Source organism: Delphinapterus leucas, chromosome 18, assembly GCF_059928025.1.
Source record: "Delphinapterus leucas isolate spDelLeu-1000000601 "Yukka" chromosome 18, BTC_Dleu_Yukka2, whole genome shotgun sequence".
In the NCBI taxonomy this organism is placed as follows: domain Eukaryota; kingdom Metazoa; phylum Chordata; class Mammalia; order Artiodactyla; family Monodontidae; genus Delphinapterus; species Delphinapterus leucas.
In genome coordinates, this window is record NC_143146.1 from 75,337,610 (window position 1) to 75,356,218 (window position 18,609).

At 46.5% G+C, this 18,609-nt stretch overlaps 1 protein-coding gene across 1 annotated transcript in view; it reads right to left on the reverse strand.

Moving 5' to 3' along the window:
* The window catches only part of ATP8A2 (ATPase phospholipid transporting 8A2), a 444,846-nt gene that overhangs the window by 137,121 nt on the left and 289,116 nt on the right, over positions 1–18,609 (reverse strand). Inside the window, exons 28-29 of the mRNA XM_022574515.2 lie at positions 13,611–13,733; positions 11,568–11,646 (exon numbers count right to left, since the gene is read on the reverse strand). Coding sequence (XP_022430223.2) covers positions 11,568–11,646; positions 13,611–13,733 — 202 coding nt within the window. The remainder of the gene's footprint in view (positions 1–11,567; positions 11,647–13,610; positions 13,734–18,609) is intronic.

Below are 18,609 nucleotides of genomic sequence, written 5' to 3' on the forward strand. Positions count from 1 at the left end.
TCTCCCCACTAGATGCCAGTTGTGACAACCAAAAACGCCTCCAGACAATGCCAGTGTCTCCTGGGGGAAAAATTCCCCGGATTGAGAATCACAGCATTAGAAGAAAGAAAACAGAGGAGCTGGTATAAGTAGAGAGAATATACCCCAAAGTAAGAGTGGCTAATGAGGGGCTTCCCTGGTGGCGCAGTGGTTAAGAACCCGCCTGCCGATGCAGGGGACACAGGCTCGAGCCCTGGTCCGGGAAGATCCCACATGCCGCGGAGCAACGAAGCCTGCACGCCACAACTACTGAGCTTGCGCTCTAGAGCCTGCAAGCCACGACTACTGAGCCCGTGTGCCACAACTACTGAGCCTGCGCTCTAGAGCCTGCAAGCCACGACTACTGAGCCCGTGTGCCACAACTACTGAGCCTGTGCTCTAGAGCCTGCAAGCCACAACTACTGAGCCCGTGTGCCACAACTACTGAAGCCCATGCGCCTAGAGCCGGCGCTCTGCAACAAGAGAAGCCACCGCAATGAGAAGCCCGCGCACCGCAACGAAGAGTAGCCCCCGCTCGCCGCAACTAGAGAAAGCCCGCGCGCAGCAACAAGGACCCTATGCAGCCAAAAATAAATAAATGAACAAATTTATTTTTTTTTAAAAAAAGAGTGACTAATGTAGGGAACCCCCTCCTCTGTGGTCAGGCCGAGGAGGAGAGTGTGGTGGGACCTCACAATTCACACCATCAGCAGAGAAACAGGGTGAGGCCTTGGTACAAAGGGACGCGACTGCCATCGCTTGATGGCCTTTCAAGTGGGTAAACCCTGTGATTACCTCTGGGACTGAGAGCTCACTGGTGAAGAGAACCTCTCCATGGAGACACTTAAGACCACGGACCACCATGCTGGCAATTCGGCATGAACAGAAGGGACAGACAGTGAAACCCAGGGACATCTTCCAACCGCAGCTTCCAGAATTTTATAATGCATGAATTTCTACCTTGCCATGACAGTAAAGCGCTACTGGCATTACATAATATGTCTGCACTTGAACCGATCGGAATGCACCTCAGATAACTTTTAGTGAAGCAGGATCACCCTACTATTTCAGCTCATCATTTTGGAAGGATAACTCAACACTGCATTTTAGCTTTCTGCTTAGGAAAGAGCATCTCCTATCCCAATCGAAACTAATACCACCTGGGAATAATTTATTCCTTGGAGGAGAAACTCCCAAACTAACTTGAGATTCTGGGACACGCCAAGGGCCTCGGGAAAGACAGCATCCACTAAACAAGTCACAAGTCACTGCTTTGCCCACTGTGTTGGGGAAATTCCCACGGAATACAGTCTTCTCTTAAAGGTTATATTTCAACTGTTTTAGAGGCAAATACCTGTGGGCATCATTCCTTGTTAAGATTTGCCAATAACCTCCTCCTGAAGAAAAGATCTGAAGTCCTAAACAATCATTGGCAGAGGAACGCATTAATAAGATACAGCTTGCTTATAATTCAAGGCTGGAAAAGCCCGTTTGGACTGTCGAGTTTATTCCTGAAGCATGTTGCTGACAAATTACTTCTTCCCACTTTGTTTAATCTTAACAGTACTGTTAGGATTCCACCACTCCACTCAGGAAAACAACTTTCCTGTGGTTTAGCTGCTTTCATTTTAGTTGGATATTTAAAATCTCAAGTGATTTTTTTTTTTTTTGATAGGAGAAAAAGAACCTCCAAGCCAAGATGAGTAATTGGGTCCCCAAGCCAGCCTTCAGAACAACATTTATCCACCATCTATGTAAACGATAGGAAGATTACTGCAGACAAAGCAGCATGGGGTGGTATAGAGGGATGTTTGGGAGGAAGGGGGCAGAGAGGGGGGAAAGGACAGTTCAGGCACAAAAGGACTCGGCCTGCCTAGAGGCACGGAGGTGGACTCCTGCCCTGCTGGAGTAGAACCTTGAGATGCATGGGGCGGGGCGGGGCGGGGCGGGGTGGGGTGTGGGATAGGAGCGCTACAGTGGCCAGAATGGTGAGGTCAGCCCGGGCCAGACCACACCAGGTTCTAAAAAAGGTCCCTGTAAAAGAGATCCACCAAACGTGCAGGTGGAGACAGTTGATCTCACTAGACCTTTGTTAACCGGCAGGACGCTGAGCATTTCCCAACGGAAACCTAGCGCTAGCGCACGAAGGCTCAGCAGAGCTAGGGCAGAGGGAAGGAGAATCCGGCGGCCTGTTGCGTCGGCACCGCTGGCGTTTCACTGAACCGTGTGAGATCAGCCAGGCCTTGGCAGGCTGAGGATCACGTCCACCCAGGTGAGAGCTGAAACGTTGCCGGACCAAAAGTCCAGGGAAGGAGTTCCACAGAGTAAAGAACCTGAACAAGCGAGAAAGTTTCCCAACTGCTTTGTTGGATAAAGCACTGAGTCACATTTAGAATGACCAGCTGTGGCCACGCGTGGTGTAAAACCTAATATAATGATGGTGCCGACCACATACATCGAAAGTATTATTACAAAATACCAGAGCTAGAAGCCGCATCCTGAGAGCCAGTCATTCTCTTAGAAGCCGATACAATGCCTTGGCTTCAGGACCCTCAGACCCAAAGCAGCCCCTGAGCCTGTTCGTCCAGACTTACATTATTTGCAAAATCTGGTTGGATCCAGGGACTGACATGATGTAGGTTTAGCCAAATGAGGTTTAGAAACGCAGACACTAAAACAGACTGTTGTGAACAATGGGGACAAACCCACACGGACCCTCGTGTGAGTAGTGATGACCCCAAACGCTGCAGGCAAAAAGCTCTCTGAAAATATCTGTGCGAAAACCCACGGTTTGTGACAAAAGTATGTCTCGTTTTCTAAACAGAATGATAAAGGAACTTACCTCAGATGCTTCCAGAGGGCTAGGTTGATGACATCTTATAAGGATGCCATTTCAATTCAATGCTCATTAAACACATTACATCATGGCCCAGCTAAGCCACAACATGTATTCAGAAAGGGCTCTGACAAAAAGCAAAATCTGAAAACTAAGTTATAGCATAGTGCTGTGCACCCAGAGAGGACAGGGTTTAATAATCAGGAAAACAGATGGGGTGAACGTATGTGTGTGTTTTTAGTGCAGTAAAAATCCGTGGAGTGCCTGGATTCCAAATCACAGGTAGGGCTTCCCTGGTGGCGCAGTGGTTAAGAATCCGCCTGCCAAGGCAGGGGCCAGGGGTTTGAGCCCTGGGCCGGGAAGATCCCACATGCCGCGGAGCAAGTAAGCCCGTGCGCCACAACTACTGAGCCTGCGCCCTAGAGCCCGCGAGCCACAACTACTGAGCCCACGCGCCACAACTACTGAAGCCCGCGCGCCTAGAGCCCGTGCTCCGCAACAAGAGAAGCCACCGCAATGAGAAGCCCATGCACCGCAACGAAGAGTAGCCCCCGCTCGCCGCAACCAGAGGAAAGCCCACGTGCAGCAACAAAGACCCAACAGAGCCAAAAATTAAAAACTTCATATATATAAAAAAAAATCACAGGTATCTCACTCACATAGGACTCCGTCAGGAGAATTAGGGGAGGTGGTACCATTCCCTCCACGTCAGGACACCTGCCAAGAATCCTGGCTGCAGAGCAGATGCCAAGTTCCTCCTGTTTCCCTTCTCCCACCCTTTTTGCTTCTAGAAGCTTCAGCAGCACTAGTTCAGAGCAGGCCTGATTCCAGAATATTAATCAGGCTCTCCATTCCCCCCATCTCACCCCTGGGGCCTCTTAAGACTCCAGAGGCTCAGAGGAGGTATGATGCCAACCAGCTACTATTAGATGAATATCAAGAGTGAAAACGTCTTCCAAGTTTCAAGTAGCTAATTTCCAAATAAGCTTAGAATTAATCCCGCTCCAATGTCTGTACTGTCTGTACTACAACTGAAACAATTCTTTCTGCTTCCAACACTACGTATTCACAAAGAGAAACGTTATTTTTTCCTTTCTTGGTAAAGAGTGGTATAAGCTATTGGAAAGAGTTTCTAAAAGGTAGAGTTTATACAAGTGTTAGTGATTATAATTACATTCATAACCAGCGCTGGGTTAAGTTCCTGGTTATATAAGCCTTTTGCTGGATTTTCTCCTCTTTACTGTGTCAATTTCTGCTGGATAAAGTTAAGGGTATGAAACTCAGATTTCAATCTCTTTTTTCACTCTTGTTTACTAAAAATAGATTTGAAAAAGGAAGTAAAAATGATGGAAAGTGAACTTGACTGCCTGCCAATGTCAAACAGCCACCTCGTAGGCACAGACTCATTCCTGGGAGCATAGTCTAATGACGTTCCGTGGCCCTTCGTACCTAGGTGGGGCCCCATGACTAGCTCTTGCCAATCAGACGTGAGCAGAAGTGATGGATCGCTTCCTGCCAGAGAAGGCTGAGACCAAGCAGTCCTTCTCCTGCTCTCTCCCATCCCCACGTTGAGGCTGAGGGTGAACTCAGGGGCCCTGCACAGATGGAGCGCCACTGTATTGAGAATAACTAGGCCTTGTTTTAATCAGGTGTCGAAAGACACACAGACAGGGACGTGATGATCGTGAAGGAAGGAGTTTATACTCACGGATCCCTAGAAACAGGATGCATGGGGCGTCAGGCAGGGCCAAGGGAAAGCACCAGGGTCAGTCAGGAGGCAGGAGGGGAGAGCATGGCCCAGAGCCTCTAGTGGGGTTTTCACGGGACAAAATGGACAAAGCAGGGTAGGTACACTGTTTAAGCTCAGGATTGGATAGTGTGAATAATTTCAACAGTCTCTGGGTTTTAGGTCGATCCCTAGTTATGTGGTACCTGGCCCGGGGGTGATTTAGGGCAGGGGATATTGGCCTGGTGTGAGAGAGTGAGGTACAGAGATGGCTGGGGGTGTGGGAGCCGGAATGGTTGGCTGGGAAGCAAAGGCGTGCTTGTGGGATAGTTGCTTGCTCTCCCTAGGAATTAGCCAACCCTGGGAGCACAGTCTCTCCAGGATCATGGGCCCAACTATCAGGGCATCACAAATGCAGAAAATAAGAACATATAGTCAATACACCCAGGTACAACGCACTTCTGCGTTCGATCGGTACACGAGGCAGAAGTAAGCCTCTACCGGACTGCGGCCCTGACATTTGGGGGCTGCTTGTTGTAGCAGCCATTCCCACCTTCATACACCTCGATTCAACTTCCCAACAGAAGCTACGTGGGTGGAATCTGACTCACGCTTCTTACAACATTACATCAAACCCAACTGTTTAAAATATATGTAGCTCAGAGTTCATTAAGAGAGACACTGAAACGTAAGAAACATTTGAGTGCATGAAAGCAACGGCCCTTCTGCCCCATTCTGTGTTTCCAAACAACAGTGCTGTAGGCACATGAGGCGGACTTGACGTTACTAGCTCACTGTGTTTAAGGGTAACCAGAACAGAAGAAGACATCCTGAATTTGGAAACTTGGTTTTGAATGCACTCCAGTGACTGGGTTGGCAACTACTGATTTAGATTTGTGCGCTAGCTATAGCTCATTTGTATAATTCCAAGAAGCTTCCAGAGTGTTCTGTCTTTCTCGTTTTTAGCGAGCAAGTTCCATTCACTTCATGTATGTGCTTCAGGATTCTGTGACTGTTCATACTACCCTGTCCTCTCAGTGGCTTTCCCAGATGCAGAGGCCACATGGAGTTACTACTCCCCTTTTCTGTCCCATTTAGCATTGAATGCTCGTCTCTGGATCGTCTCCATTTACCTTAGATCTTAAAATGGGTACACAGTACGGTCACTGACTTTGCAACGGGAAGAAAATACCGGCTATTGTTTCCCGTACCTTACTTTAAAATGCTTTAAAATATAGTATTTTATGGGTAAGTTTTGTGACAGAAGAGCAGACTCTCCCGACAGGTTGAGGACACAGTACAACCAGGCAGACTAGGGAAGCACTCATGGATGCAACATCAGACCCTTCCAATTCCACCCCCTAAGCAGCTCTCTAATCCATCCTCTTCTCTGACATGGTCACGACGCAAGACCACACAACAGCCAGCCAGCCAGATGCCGACAATCATCCCGGCTGGTGTGGTCCCACCAAAATTCATCAGATACGTGGTGCTCTGCTTATAACCCATCAATGGCGCCCAGTAAACTCATACTACAAAAGGCTCACTTGTCCCAACAGGCTGGAAATGGTCTGACTCCTTGGTCTCCATCCTTTGTCGTCCCTTGCTCCCCAATCCTCCAGCCACAGGGGTCTTCTCTGACTAGGAGTCACACCCTCTCACCCCATGCTCTTTCCCGTAACCTGAAACCCCTTCCCCCTACTCTTTTCTGAGCTTGTTCTTGTTCATCCTTCAACTATGCTGTCACATACTCTGGGGGGCAATCCTTAAAGCTGGAACCAGGTTAGTGGTCCTTGCTATGCACTCCATTTGACCTTGACTGTCCTCTCGCTACACTTTTTGTTCAGTCCTGCCTTGTCCGGTGTAAGCTCCACGAGGGCAGGGAACTTGCCTGTTATGTGCGCTACCATCTACCAATACTGACCTGCACAGAGGACACACTCACTTATCTTTTTTTTTTCAATGAATGAGTAATTGATTTTAAGAAGTTGCAATCTCGGAGAACAATGGCAGTCATGCCCCAACTCAGCTGAAAATGAAACTGACATGATATAAAACAACCAAGTTTACAGTAATAGGCATAGGTCATAAATAATTCAAGCTTAAATGACCCAATAATGGCACAGGCAGAGAGAAGTACCCTACATCTCATTTTATACATGTGCACTATCATTTCAGTTTATAAAACATGCCTCGTCTTACAGTAGCACATTTACTAAAAAGTATAAAATAGCCTTCTCCAAGAATGTTCAGAGACCCTGTTGCTTAATTAGTGCCAATAATTATCCACATGGTATTTCAAAGTATCCACAGGGTATTTCTTCTTCTAGAAAGAGTAGGGAATGGTTTCCAGAGTGTGCACTGTGAGGAGTCAAGAACAATTTTTTTCGGGAATTTTTCTCTGCTGGTAAGTATATTCCCATCACCTCCCTCTTAAATTTCATCAAGAAAAATCTGAAAATTTCCTTTTTTTAAATCAAAACGGATTTTACGTCCTTTTGCCAATAACCACATTCCACTTCAAGGAGGGTTGCTCAAATATGCAGACTGGATACACCAATGGAAAGCCCGAGTGTGGCCTGACACCGAGGTCTTGATGAATTTTGGTCCCTGCAAAGGTGATGTCTCTGGTTTTAACCTAAAATCATGTTTCAGATCAAAGGGTGGGAGCTACAGGCCAGCCGTGGCCGTGAGCGTAAGGTTGTGACGGTTGGAAGAAATCTGATTTACGGAATTGCCGGAGTGGAAAAATGTATTTTGAAGCTTGAAATGAATCATCACCAACTCCATCAGCCAAGGAATGTTTTGAAAATTCTATCCAAAACCATGCAAAAATAAGCAAGGCAAAATTCTTGGAAGCTTCCTAAGGAATGAACAACAGGCTCACACCTTCTTAGAAACGTTTCTTCCCAACAATGATGCTGGGAAGTGACCAGCACTGCATGTACCTAAGCCTGTCTCCATGGAGACCGGAGAGAATTTCCCGGTAAAATCCACCATCTTCGCGACACAGTCCACAGAGCATGAAACAATGGAACAAAGCTACTCTGCAGACCCCAGCCCCTGGGGGCAAAGCCCCTCAGGGCTCTGAGTGTGGCACGTGTCTGATGGACAATTTCCAGCAGGACTTGGGGCTGGAGGGGGGCCCAAAGGCACTGTTCTGTGAGATCAGGGTCCCCATACTCTGAAAGTGCCCCAGTTTGTCTCAAACTGGTGTCACGCTTCTTCGCTTCTTTGGGAGAAGGGTGAATGCATCCTTCTAAGGGGCGATTCAAAGTGTCACAGGAGCGCATTTATATTTAGGACAATCAACACGTAAGTTATCGAATCAGCTGCCATATCCCGGCTCTTCTCAAACTTGCAAGTTTCCTTGATTTTCACCTCTGACTTCCGTCTGCCCCCCTGGAGAAAACAAACACACAAAACCCACGCTCTTGCCAGACCTTATGTATTTCTCCACACAGTTGTCTTATCTTCCTCAGAGGCAAGTCCCATGGTGTTAACTCTCCTACCTTAAACCCTTCACTAAAAAAAGTCCCCATGTGGGTTTTGGTGATCTGACTGTCACCTAACACCCAGAATGCTACAGCTCTCTCGACTAGGGATGCTGCTGCAGACCCAGAGGGGATGCTGGAAATGTGTGCAGACGTGTTCTGATTCATAGTTGCACAAGGATAGGGAAAAGGGTGACGGTGGGCGGGTTCACCGACCAGGGCCAGGGATGCTCAGTGTCTGGAAACGCTCACCAGAGGCTGAACAAGGTCCCGAGTCCCACCCTCCGACCCCCACCCCATTGGGAGCCACTGCCCACGGGCTCTCCTAGCTCCTCGGCAGCACCAGCCCTGTGTGCTCGTGGTCCCAGCCAGGAATGCTTTTTCTCCCCGCCTTTACCCATACCTCCCGGCCCTACTGGATCATCCCCTATTCATCTTTTAAGAACTTAAGTATCACTTCCTTGGAGAAGATGCTTCCTTGACCCGCTAGACTAGGCTGTGTCCCGGTATTACAAGCTCCCCCTGCAGCCTGTAGGACGCAGCACACTGGCCATGAAGCAATTATGTGTGTGATTCCTGATGGCCAGTTCTGACTTTATGGAAGCCCCCAGAGAGCAAGACATGCTCTTATGTCCACCGCACCCTCGGCGCCTGGCACATCATAGGTCTGCAGTAATTTTGCTGATCAAGTTCTTCTCTAAACATGCTCCCTCCTCTCTAAACACATTCCCAGTCCCTGGGTCTAACCCTCCTTAGGCTCCCCTGGATCAGGAAACCTAACTAGGATTCTTGCCACCAGTTTGCCTTCTACCGTTCACCTTAACGAGATACGATGGATTCATTTCCCCCAAATTGCTCTGATCACAATACTTGCCTTGATCTAAACTCTACTGAATGTTCACTGCCTCCAAAGCAAGTCCCGATTTCTTAGCATCGCGTCCCAAGCCCTCGGCAATCCAGCTTTCACCTGCCTTCTCCAACTTTGCCCTGCCTTCCACCCTGGAAGGGATGACCTTCTCAAGCTCTCCACATCTGTCTAGAATCGCTCTCCTTCGTTTGCCTCTTCCTCTAACCCTCCACATCTCCCTTTGCCTGGACTTTCAGGCTAAGGCTACACATTATCTCCTCGAACGAGCCACGAATCATCCCACCTGAAAGGCATCTCTCTCTCAGCCCTCTACAGTCCGAGAGCACTTTACCTGCATTTTACTTGAGAATGATTTTCTGCCTTGCGAGAGGACTACCCGCTAACTTACCAGACTACAAACTCCTTGAAGGGTGAGACCCGCATTGATTCATTTACGCACCACCCTCAGAATCTACCACAGTGTCTCAGACATAAGGATCACATGAATGAATAGCGCTAAGGAACAAAAATCATTTCGCTGTATATTAATAGTGAGAATTTAGAAATTAATCCTAAAATATACATTCCATTTGTTAGAGGACATCAACCAGTGACCAAGAACACCAACTGGCCTCTGGTTGTTCTTGGCTAAATACGCTTAATGTTTGCTATTTATTTCACCTTCAACGGTTTCACTCAAAAGGTTACTGTTGGGCTTCCCTGGTGGCGCAGTGGTTGAGAGTCCGCCTGCCGATGCAGGGGACACGGGTTCGTGCCCCGGTCCGGGAGGATCCCACATGCCACGGAGCGGCTGGGCCCGTGAGCCACGGCCGCTGAGCCTGTGCTCCGCAACGGGAGAGGCCACGGCAGTGAGAGGCCCGCGTACCGCAAAAAAAAAAAGGTTACTGTTCAACACAACCAAAAGAAAACCTCTGTGCTGAAGGTGTATGATGAAATAATGATGCTGACAATGATTTTAAAGATGGGGAAAAAAATCATTCTTTTGGCTGCTTGGCAAATTGCTAATCTGAGGGAAGCAGGTAAGGGTGATAGAAACCAACTTGAAATTCATCTGGTGATATCTCTTAGGTAAATTAGTAACTGTTTGGAGTCTATCCCCTTCCCAATACAGACCACATTAGGAGAATGAATGGATTTACATGATGGAATCTAGGTAAACAATAATGATCCCAACATAAACTACAAACCACAATCTCAAAGCACATATTCATGACTCAGGATCAGAAAACCATCGTCTTTGCTGAAAACAGGCCATGCTAGCTCCTTCTGAAGCAGGCGAGTAAATGACCATCGTGCCAAACTTCTGTGAGTCCAAAGGCAAGCACTGCACATTTAGGGACAAAGTCTATGCCGAGGTAAGAGGGTGGGGGGCCTGTCTGTTCCTAAGGACGAAAGGCTGGGCTCCTGGCCTAGAGAACACCTGCCAAACCTGTTCTTGTGCTCACGAGACACACAAGACACACTACCTCCCATCCCCAGCCCAGCCTGATACAATGACGGCTGCTTTATCACCAAACTGTCAGAGCTTCTAAAACAAACCACAGTCAACACTCTTATATTTGTAAGCCCTTACTCACAAAACCATTTCAAAAGGAATTAAATCTACTATTAGTGAAGATGAATCACAGGAAAGCTTTATTATTCAAAGAGAACGATTCCACTAGAATGCCCTTTGGGGGTGGGGCTGGAAGCAGAAAATTGTATTTTCTGATTTAGAGACTTAGGGACCCTTGAAGGAAAAGGGCATCGGATGAAACTGAGAGAAAAGGTCACAGGGTATATAACACATTTGTTGGGCATGCATTTGACAGGTTAAAGCACGTCAGTAAGGATGAATCATGTCCATTTGAAACACAGAAAAACATTGACAGAAACAAAGAAGCTTGGAAACTTTCTATTTGTTGGTTCTCTATACAATGAAAGGCCTTGTCTAGTCAACATTTGGAGTGATTTTCCCCAGGGGTATTATTATGATTTGAGACGGGTAAAAAGTAGCATTCTTGTAACACATTTTCACTTTTTGAGACTAAAAGGTATGTCTCTTTAAGAGGTCACATTTTGGATGTATTAAGAAGTGTGAACAAATACACCCCTCCTTCAGCTTAGGGAAGACTGAAACCAACAGGGAGAATCAGTCCTCCAGCAAGCTTTAAACGTTTGCTTGAAAAGTGTACGTCAAGGAAAGGAGACTTTCGGAAAACTGGGCATAAGATAAAACTCTCACGAGATTTGAGTTATTTGGCATAGAGGTATGTCAGGCTTGGAAAACGAAAGCCCAAGTAATTAACAGAAAATTTCAAATTGGTGCACAAGAGGCATCGATGTTTCGTTATAGGACAGTGCTTTTCTTCAAGATCCTTGACTCAAAAATGGTTATTAAAAATAAAGTTTAGAATTCCTAGTATTTAAACTCTCCAGGCAACTGGAAAGAAAATGGGTTCTCAGAGCCAGAATGGGTGAAACCTACAAGCTATTAAGCCCATCAGATGTTTCCTATGTTTTTCTTTCGAAATTTGTTCCTGTGATCTCTGGGTCTGCAGAACTGGGGAAGAAAATTGTGAACAACTGGCGCTGAGGGGCTGCAAAGCTACCTGCCGAGAGCTGGATCTCGAAGCCATTACCTACCGTGCTCCAGTGCTTTCATGGGAAACCAGAAGAGGATGAGGGAGTGGACCAAGGCGTTGATGCAATGACCCCAGAAAACCTAAGGGAAAACAAACCAGGGGAGTCAGGAGCTGCCCACACTCTTGAACTCTGTGTAGCTCAACAAGCCCCTCATTGTCAGGGATGCTGGCTGCGATGCCCAGCTCCAGAAGGCGGAAAAAACCCCAATTTTTAACATACAGATGACTGGGCTATCTCCAGATAATATTACTCTAGTACAAAGACCTAAAGAGATATTCACATATAAACAGGACAGCATACAATCTATCCACATCCAAAAAATAAATGACGATCCATTTCCTTTAGAATGGAAAGAAAGACCACATTTTACAGTCATCCAGAGAAAGGGTATTGGGTCAAACTGTTAATGAAGAGACTGAAGCCATACTCTTGAAAGCATGAAAAACATTTAAAATGTAAATTCCTACACAGCATGCTCACTCTTTCGTTTTACCCCTTAAAATCCCACCCATACAATTTTTCAGTTTTTAGGATTTAGATGAATATCATACACATTTAAAAATTCTCTTTAACACCTGAAAGGTCAAACAAAAGAACACGAAGTTTAGTTTCTTCTAACTTATAGTTTCATAAATGCATTTCATTCATCTTTTTAACTCTGAGATGACAGAATTACTACAGCCAGATTGAATTTATTTAGAAATCTACAAATTGTTCTGGGAATTGTCATATATATATAGTTGGATCTTAAGTAGTGATGGGACAACAGAAAATAATGAGAAATTATAAGACAGTGGGATTTTCCTATTTTAAATGTTCATTTTTTTCCTATCTTCTCCCTGCTCTCTGTATGCCCCCTGTCCCCCCACCCCCAGATCTTCAAAATGCTTGCAGGTCAGTCTCCGAGCACCCTCAGCTCGGCTACCTTTCCAATGGGTCCTCTCCCTACCTCTCTCCTTACATGGCCTCTGAATTCAAACTCCGTAACGATTTACGTAAACAATGTGGCATAAACAGGCCATATTTCCCATCGACAGAGCCATGGTGAACAAGGACCGATATAATTAGTCAGCCCCGTCTCCTTGTGCGTGGAACACACTAGAACCAGCAGTATCCCCTTGTGTTTTTTCCAGATGTGGACATGCCTGTTACACTTTCCCAAACAGGAGGCAGCCCTGAAGGAAGACAAGCACGACACCTGGCTCAAAACGAACCCTTCAGAGACTGCTCTCTACCGAGGACTCCCGTGGCATCCTCCCTAAAGCCTTGGTCGGTGTCCACGCAGGCTAATCCCACACACAGCCGGCACATGGTGTCTTAACCGAGCTGGGCATCGAGCCTCTGTTCCAGCCTCCGAATCCCCTCCTGCACAAACACCGGAGACGGAAACACGGCGATGCAGGCGTGTGGGCATCTTTGCCTCCCAACCCAGCCGGGTACCTACTTCCCCTTCCAGCCGGGGGCCCTCACCTCTGCCCTCCTAGCTGTGGCTGGCGGGTCAGTGACACACTAGAATCCTTAGCCGCTCCTGACGGCGGGACCCCTGTAACACCTAAGCCAGGCTCATCTCAGGACTGCCTACTCCATGTCTGTCTAGATGTTTTCTCTTTCCTGATCCACCAGACTGAAAATAATACCCACGCCTGACTCGACTCCTGTGTTCACCTCTGGCCAACTTTCCTCACCGGCTGAAGGGACATTTTCCTGTCCCTGAGAACCAGGCAGTGATGGAGGGGGGGGCCGTGCCAGGCGACAGGGCTCTATGGGGTGGGGGACGATTGGATCCTACAGGTCCTGGGGCGTGTGGGCCGCTGGCCACATGGTCATGGGGGGCCCACATAGGGAAGAAGAAGGCGTTACTGAACAGGAAGGGACGGACGCTTCCTTCCCGATGTGGCAGCTTGAATTCACCGTGCCTGCGATACCGGGAGAGACCCGGGGCCTCACCTCCCTTCAAACGCCCCCTCTGAGCAGGTACCAGCGCTGAGGGACAGGACACAGCACCTGTGCCTTCCGAGGGGGCCCTGTGCACGCGTGGCTTACCTTGGTGTTGAAGCCCTCGGCGTTCTGGGTGATCTTGTAGAGTTGCGGGAACCTCAGCATGCTCTCCTGGCTACATGACCTCTCGAAGATGCCCAGAGTGAAGGGGGGCAGCGCCGTGAAAATCTGCGTAGACAACAGTGAGCCATCACCAGAGGCCCTTCCACTCACGCGGTTCCGGTGGTTCATGTCTACGCGATGATGACTTAACTCTCGACTGAGTCCAAACCTGAGGTTCAATGATTCACGACTCCCCAGACACCCTCCCGACAAACAAACGAAAGACCATTTTAAACTGTTGCCTAATGAACGCTAAAAACAACATCCTAAGTATCTGATTAGCCAAGAAGTCTGTTCCAGTAACAACTGCCCTCCTCTGTAGACGAGCTGTGACTTAGAATCCTACCGCGGTGAGCTCTGTGCAGTGTGGCAGTGTCTCCCTGTGAGTGCTGAGGCCCCATGTGCAACTTTCCATCCTGATTTTACACTCGCATTTCAGGAAGCACTATGTACTTCACCCACTCATTCATTCGATGGACTTTTAAGGGGAGTGCATGATGGGCCAGGTATTGTGATAATCCCCAGGGAAAGAGAGATTTAGAAGCAGAAGGAGGAAGAGGCAAGGAAGCAGGTCCCTGACTGCTAGGAACTCCGTCTGCTGCAGAGCTGGGGACGGGGCAGCTGGCAACAGGCATAGAACAAACTTAAAACACAGCACTCTGCAAAATCACTCCTGGGGGAGAGGAGACGGGGAATCAAGGAAGGATGCTTGGGCTAAACAGCTTCTGCCCTGTAAGGTACTGGACCTGCAGGATTTGGTGGGAGGGATGCAGAGGGAAGCATCCCCACGAAAGCAGCACCCGTCACAAAGCTCTGAGGCACAAACACGGATAGCACGTTTGTGGGGAAGCTCTAGTATGTTCAGGATGGCGGTTAGCTAGGGACACGGCGCAAGACAAGGCTGGGATGCAGACAGAATCACCCCCCAGCTCTTGGGCAGAGGGTGCTTCCCTTTATTTAAAAAAATAAATTTATTTATTTATTTTTGGCTGCATGGGGTCTTCGTTGCTGTGTGCAGGCTTTCTCTAGTTGTGACGAGCGGGGGCTACTCTTTGTTGCGGTGTGTGGGCTTCTCATTGCAGTGGCTTCCCTTGTTGCGGAGCACGGGCTCTACGCATGCAGGCTTCAATAGTTGCAGCACATGGGGTCAGCAGTTGTGGCACGTGGGCTCAGTAGTTGTGGTGCACGGGCTCAGCAGTTGTGGCTCACAGGCTCCAGAGCGCAGGCTCAGTAGTTGTGGTGCATGGGCTTCATTGCTCCACGGCATGTGGGATCTTCCCAGACCAGGGCTCGAACCCATGTCCCCTGCATTGGCAGGCGGATTCTTAACCACCGCGCCACCAGGGAAGCCCCTTGGACGGTGCTTCCTAAGACTGTTACCTTTACCTGTCCTCTATAGCGTGTGACATAGCTGAAGAAGAGGGTTGGAACAAGCATGTCATCCAGCCCAGGCGGTGTGGCAGACCCGAGGACCACCTTCTCCTTGGGTGTGTGCACGGGTCGCTCTTTGCTCTGCACCAACATCAAGCAAATCTGTACCCACGAGCCCAGCGAGCTCTCAGGGCCGTGGGAACTGGATGTGTGTCCCTACGAGAGTTCTGATTGCACACCAGTTCCCAGGAGCCTGAACATCCGACCAGAGGAGTCAGCCTTTTCCAAGTCTGTTGGGATAAAGCAACTAGAGCTGCGGTGGGGTGAGGCCCATAAAACTCACCAGCAGCTCCATCTTCACCCGGGAGCGTAGAGGAAAACAGCCCTGGGATGTCAATGTTCTACAGATTTCAGGGAGAACAAGATCCAGAGCGGTGGCGTTCACATCTCACAACAACAAACGCTACAGGAAAGCACCCCACAAGCATCTCAAAAGCTCTGCACACTCAGTATATGAACTCGCCCTCACCGTTTGGTTAAAGAAGCTATCTGCATACTCTTTACACAGCCAGCTTTATTTTTGCTTTTCCTTTTTTCACTTACTTCCTCCTTCCTCCCACTTCAAATCCTCTCCCCCATCACATCCCCAGGCTAACAACCTACCAGATTTCCCACCCAGCTTGTAGCATACCCCTTCCCCCTCTACACGCACACTGCTCGGGATCATTATTTGTTTTACAGAAACAAGACATCAAACACATTTTCTTCATCTTATTTTTCTCATTAAACAATACACCATGGGAAGTCCCCAAGTACCCTGGGTTTGACCCCGAAGCAGCCTTTTTCATGCTCACATAATATTTCATAGTATGGATGGATCATAGTTTTTCAACCATCACCTATGGACAGGCATTCATGTTATTTCTAGTTCTTCACTGCCACAAACATCATGTAATAAACACCTAGAACATATTGTAACATCTATCCTTTATCTTTTATTTCTATGCGAAAGGTTCCCAAAAGCAGGTCTGTAAGGGTAAAAAAATACATGTATTTTAAACTTTAGAGGATGCTGCTTGGCTGCCTTCAGAAAAGGTTCCCATTGTGTATCTCTCCCTTCAGAAAGGACAACAATCTTCTCCCTGCTTCCCTGTCAGCAATGCTTGCTATATTCTATTTAATACTCTCCAGCTTGAAAAATTAGTATCAACCTAAGTTTTGACGCTTACTTTTAAACAATGTACATTTCCCTGGACCACCAACTTTAGTGCTAACTTCCCTGACTTATTTGTCCAGTTCTCTGTCAGTATCACATTGATGTGGTTATGGCAGCTTTACAGTATAGTCAGATGTTCAGATAAGTACCTTTCTGATTGGTCTTTTTTGAACATGCTTTGCATATTTATTCTTAGATGCCTGTTAATTCCATTCATACCTTAATATCATTTTATGCAATTCCCTTCTCCCCCCACCCCCCAAACAATCATCCATTGGGACTCTATATGGAATCACATAAATTTATATACTAATTTTGGAAGGGTTGATACTAAGTTTTTTATGATACTAAGTCTTCCCATACAAGGAAATAGTATGACTTTCCATTTGGTTAAATCTTGTTGCATATACTTAGGTAAGATTTGGGGTGTTTTTCATGGAGGTACTATAAAAATTATTCCTATGAAATGTATAATTCTAATTGCTATTTTGAAAGGAATTACTATTCTCCTTGCGTTTCTAAGCGCTCACTGTTAGAATTAAAAAAAAAAAAAAGCTAGTGATTGCCAGGACAGAAAACAACTATGGGTTTTTAGATATTTATTATGAATCTGGCCACCTTATCAAATTTTCTTATAATCCTAGTATTTCTTTACTGGCATGTTTTGGGTTTTTTAGAGGTACAGTCATATATGAACGTATTTAACATGGCCATTTTCGGTGCGTGTATTTGTATAAGCACAGAAATATTTTACTTTTCCCTAGTGTTTGTAATAGTTATTTAATTTTCTTGGTAGTTTTGCTGAAAATTCCAAAACAATGCTGAGTTACACAGTGATGGCAGGAATCCCTGACTAATTTCTTATTGAAAATGAAATCACTTTAGAATTTTACCATTTATGGCAATATGCTACTGGTTTTTTTAATAAACAGTCTGCATTATAGTTAATTGACTTATTTCTTTCCTATATTATTTAGAGTCCTTATTTTGGAACGGGCAGCTGAATTGACTCAAAGACTTTTGCACCATCTACTGATGGGATCACATTTTTCTTTTTTTGGCTGATACAGTGATACTTAGAAACATTTAAAAATTTTGAGCCTCCTATATTCCTGAAATAAATCCTTCTTTGTCAAATATTTTATTCTTTTGATACAACGTTGAATTCTATTTGCTGATACCTTATTTACAATTTTTATATTTATAAGTAAGGCTGGCTCAGTTTTCTTCAAATTCTGCTGGCTTGAAAATTAAGGAGGAGATCTTTTCTGAAACAGTGTTCAAAAGAGTTAACTCTTCACTAAAAAATGGATAACATGTAGCTAAAATCCATTTGATCATGGTAGCTTTTGTCACTGGTAGCCTCTTTAGTCTCATTCTACTCATAACCTAAAATGATGTAGAAATTTGACTATGGATAGAATGAGCATCTAACAGGACGGCAATGATTCATGACCTTGGGAGATGGAGGAGTTTCAGTGCTATGTAATCTGCTCTGAGAATGAGACTGAGAAAACGATGACTTTCTACTTTAGCTGGCTTGGGGAATCAAACACGAAGCATTAAGTACCGAAAAGGAAAAAAGCAATACTGCTTGCAGAAAATGGCAAGGGATATAAGTGATTCACTTTGTTGAATAAACACACCACTGCGCCACCAGGGAAGCCCCTTGGACGGTGCTTCCTAAGACTGTTACCTTTACCTGTCCTCTATAGCGTGTGACATAGCGGAAACTAACACACCATTGTAAAGCAATTATACTCTAATAAAGATGTTAAAAAAAAAAAAAAAAAAAAGAAAGAAAATGGCAAGGGAGACTCCAGCCCAGAAGAGGGGTCAGTAGCTATGTCTCAGGTGTCACAAACTGCGGAGGGACCTGGAGTGGAAGCAAAGGCTAAACAGAGGAGTAACCACAAAATTGGAATACGGGGTAGTAGGGCTTAGACAGTAGTATGGTATCCACGTTACACTGTATGATTTTGATCATTATACTGTGGTTATGGAAGAGAATGGTCCAGCTATGCACGAAAGGATGAACAGTATGGGCATTATGTCTTAACTGACTCCCAACTGGCTCAGAAATATACGTGCTGGAGTGTGTGTGCACACGAGCCTACGTACGCACATGTGCGCGTGTCTTGAGAGAGACGCATATGGTAGGCAAAATGCCAATAATTGATGAGTCTGGGTATACCGTTCTTTGTACTCTTTTTTGCAACTCTTCTCTAAGTTTCTATTTATTTCAACCAAAAGTTACCAAGACAGTTGCTATGGGGGCAGACTTCCAAGTCCTCAAAAGCTTTGGTCCTTCCAGTGATTGACTGTGGAGGCCAATGACCCTCTGACCCCACTGGA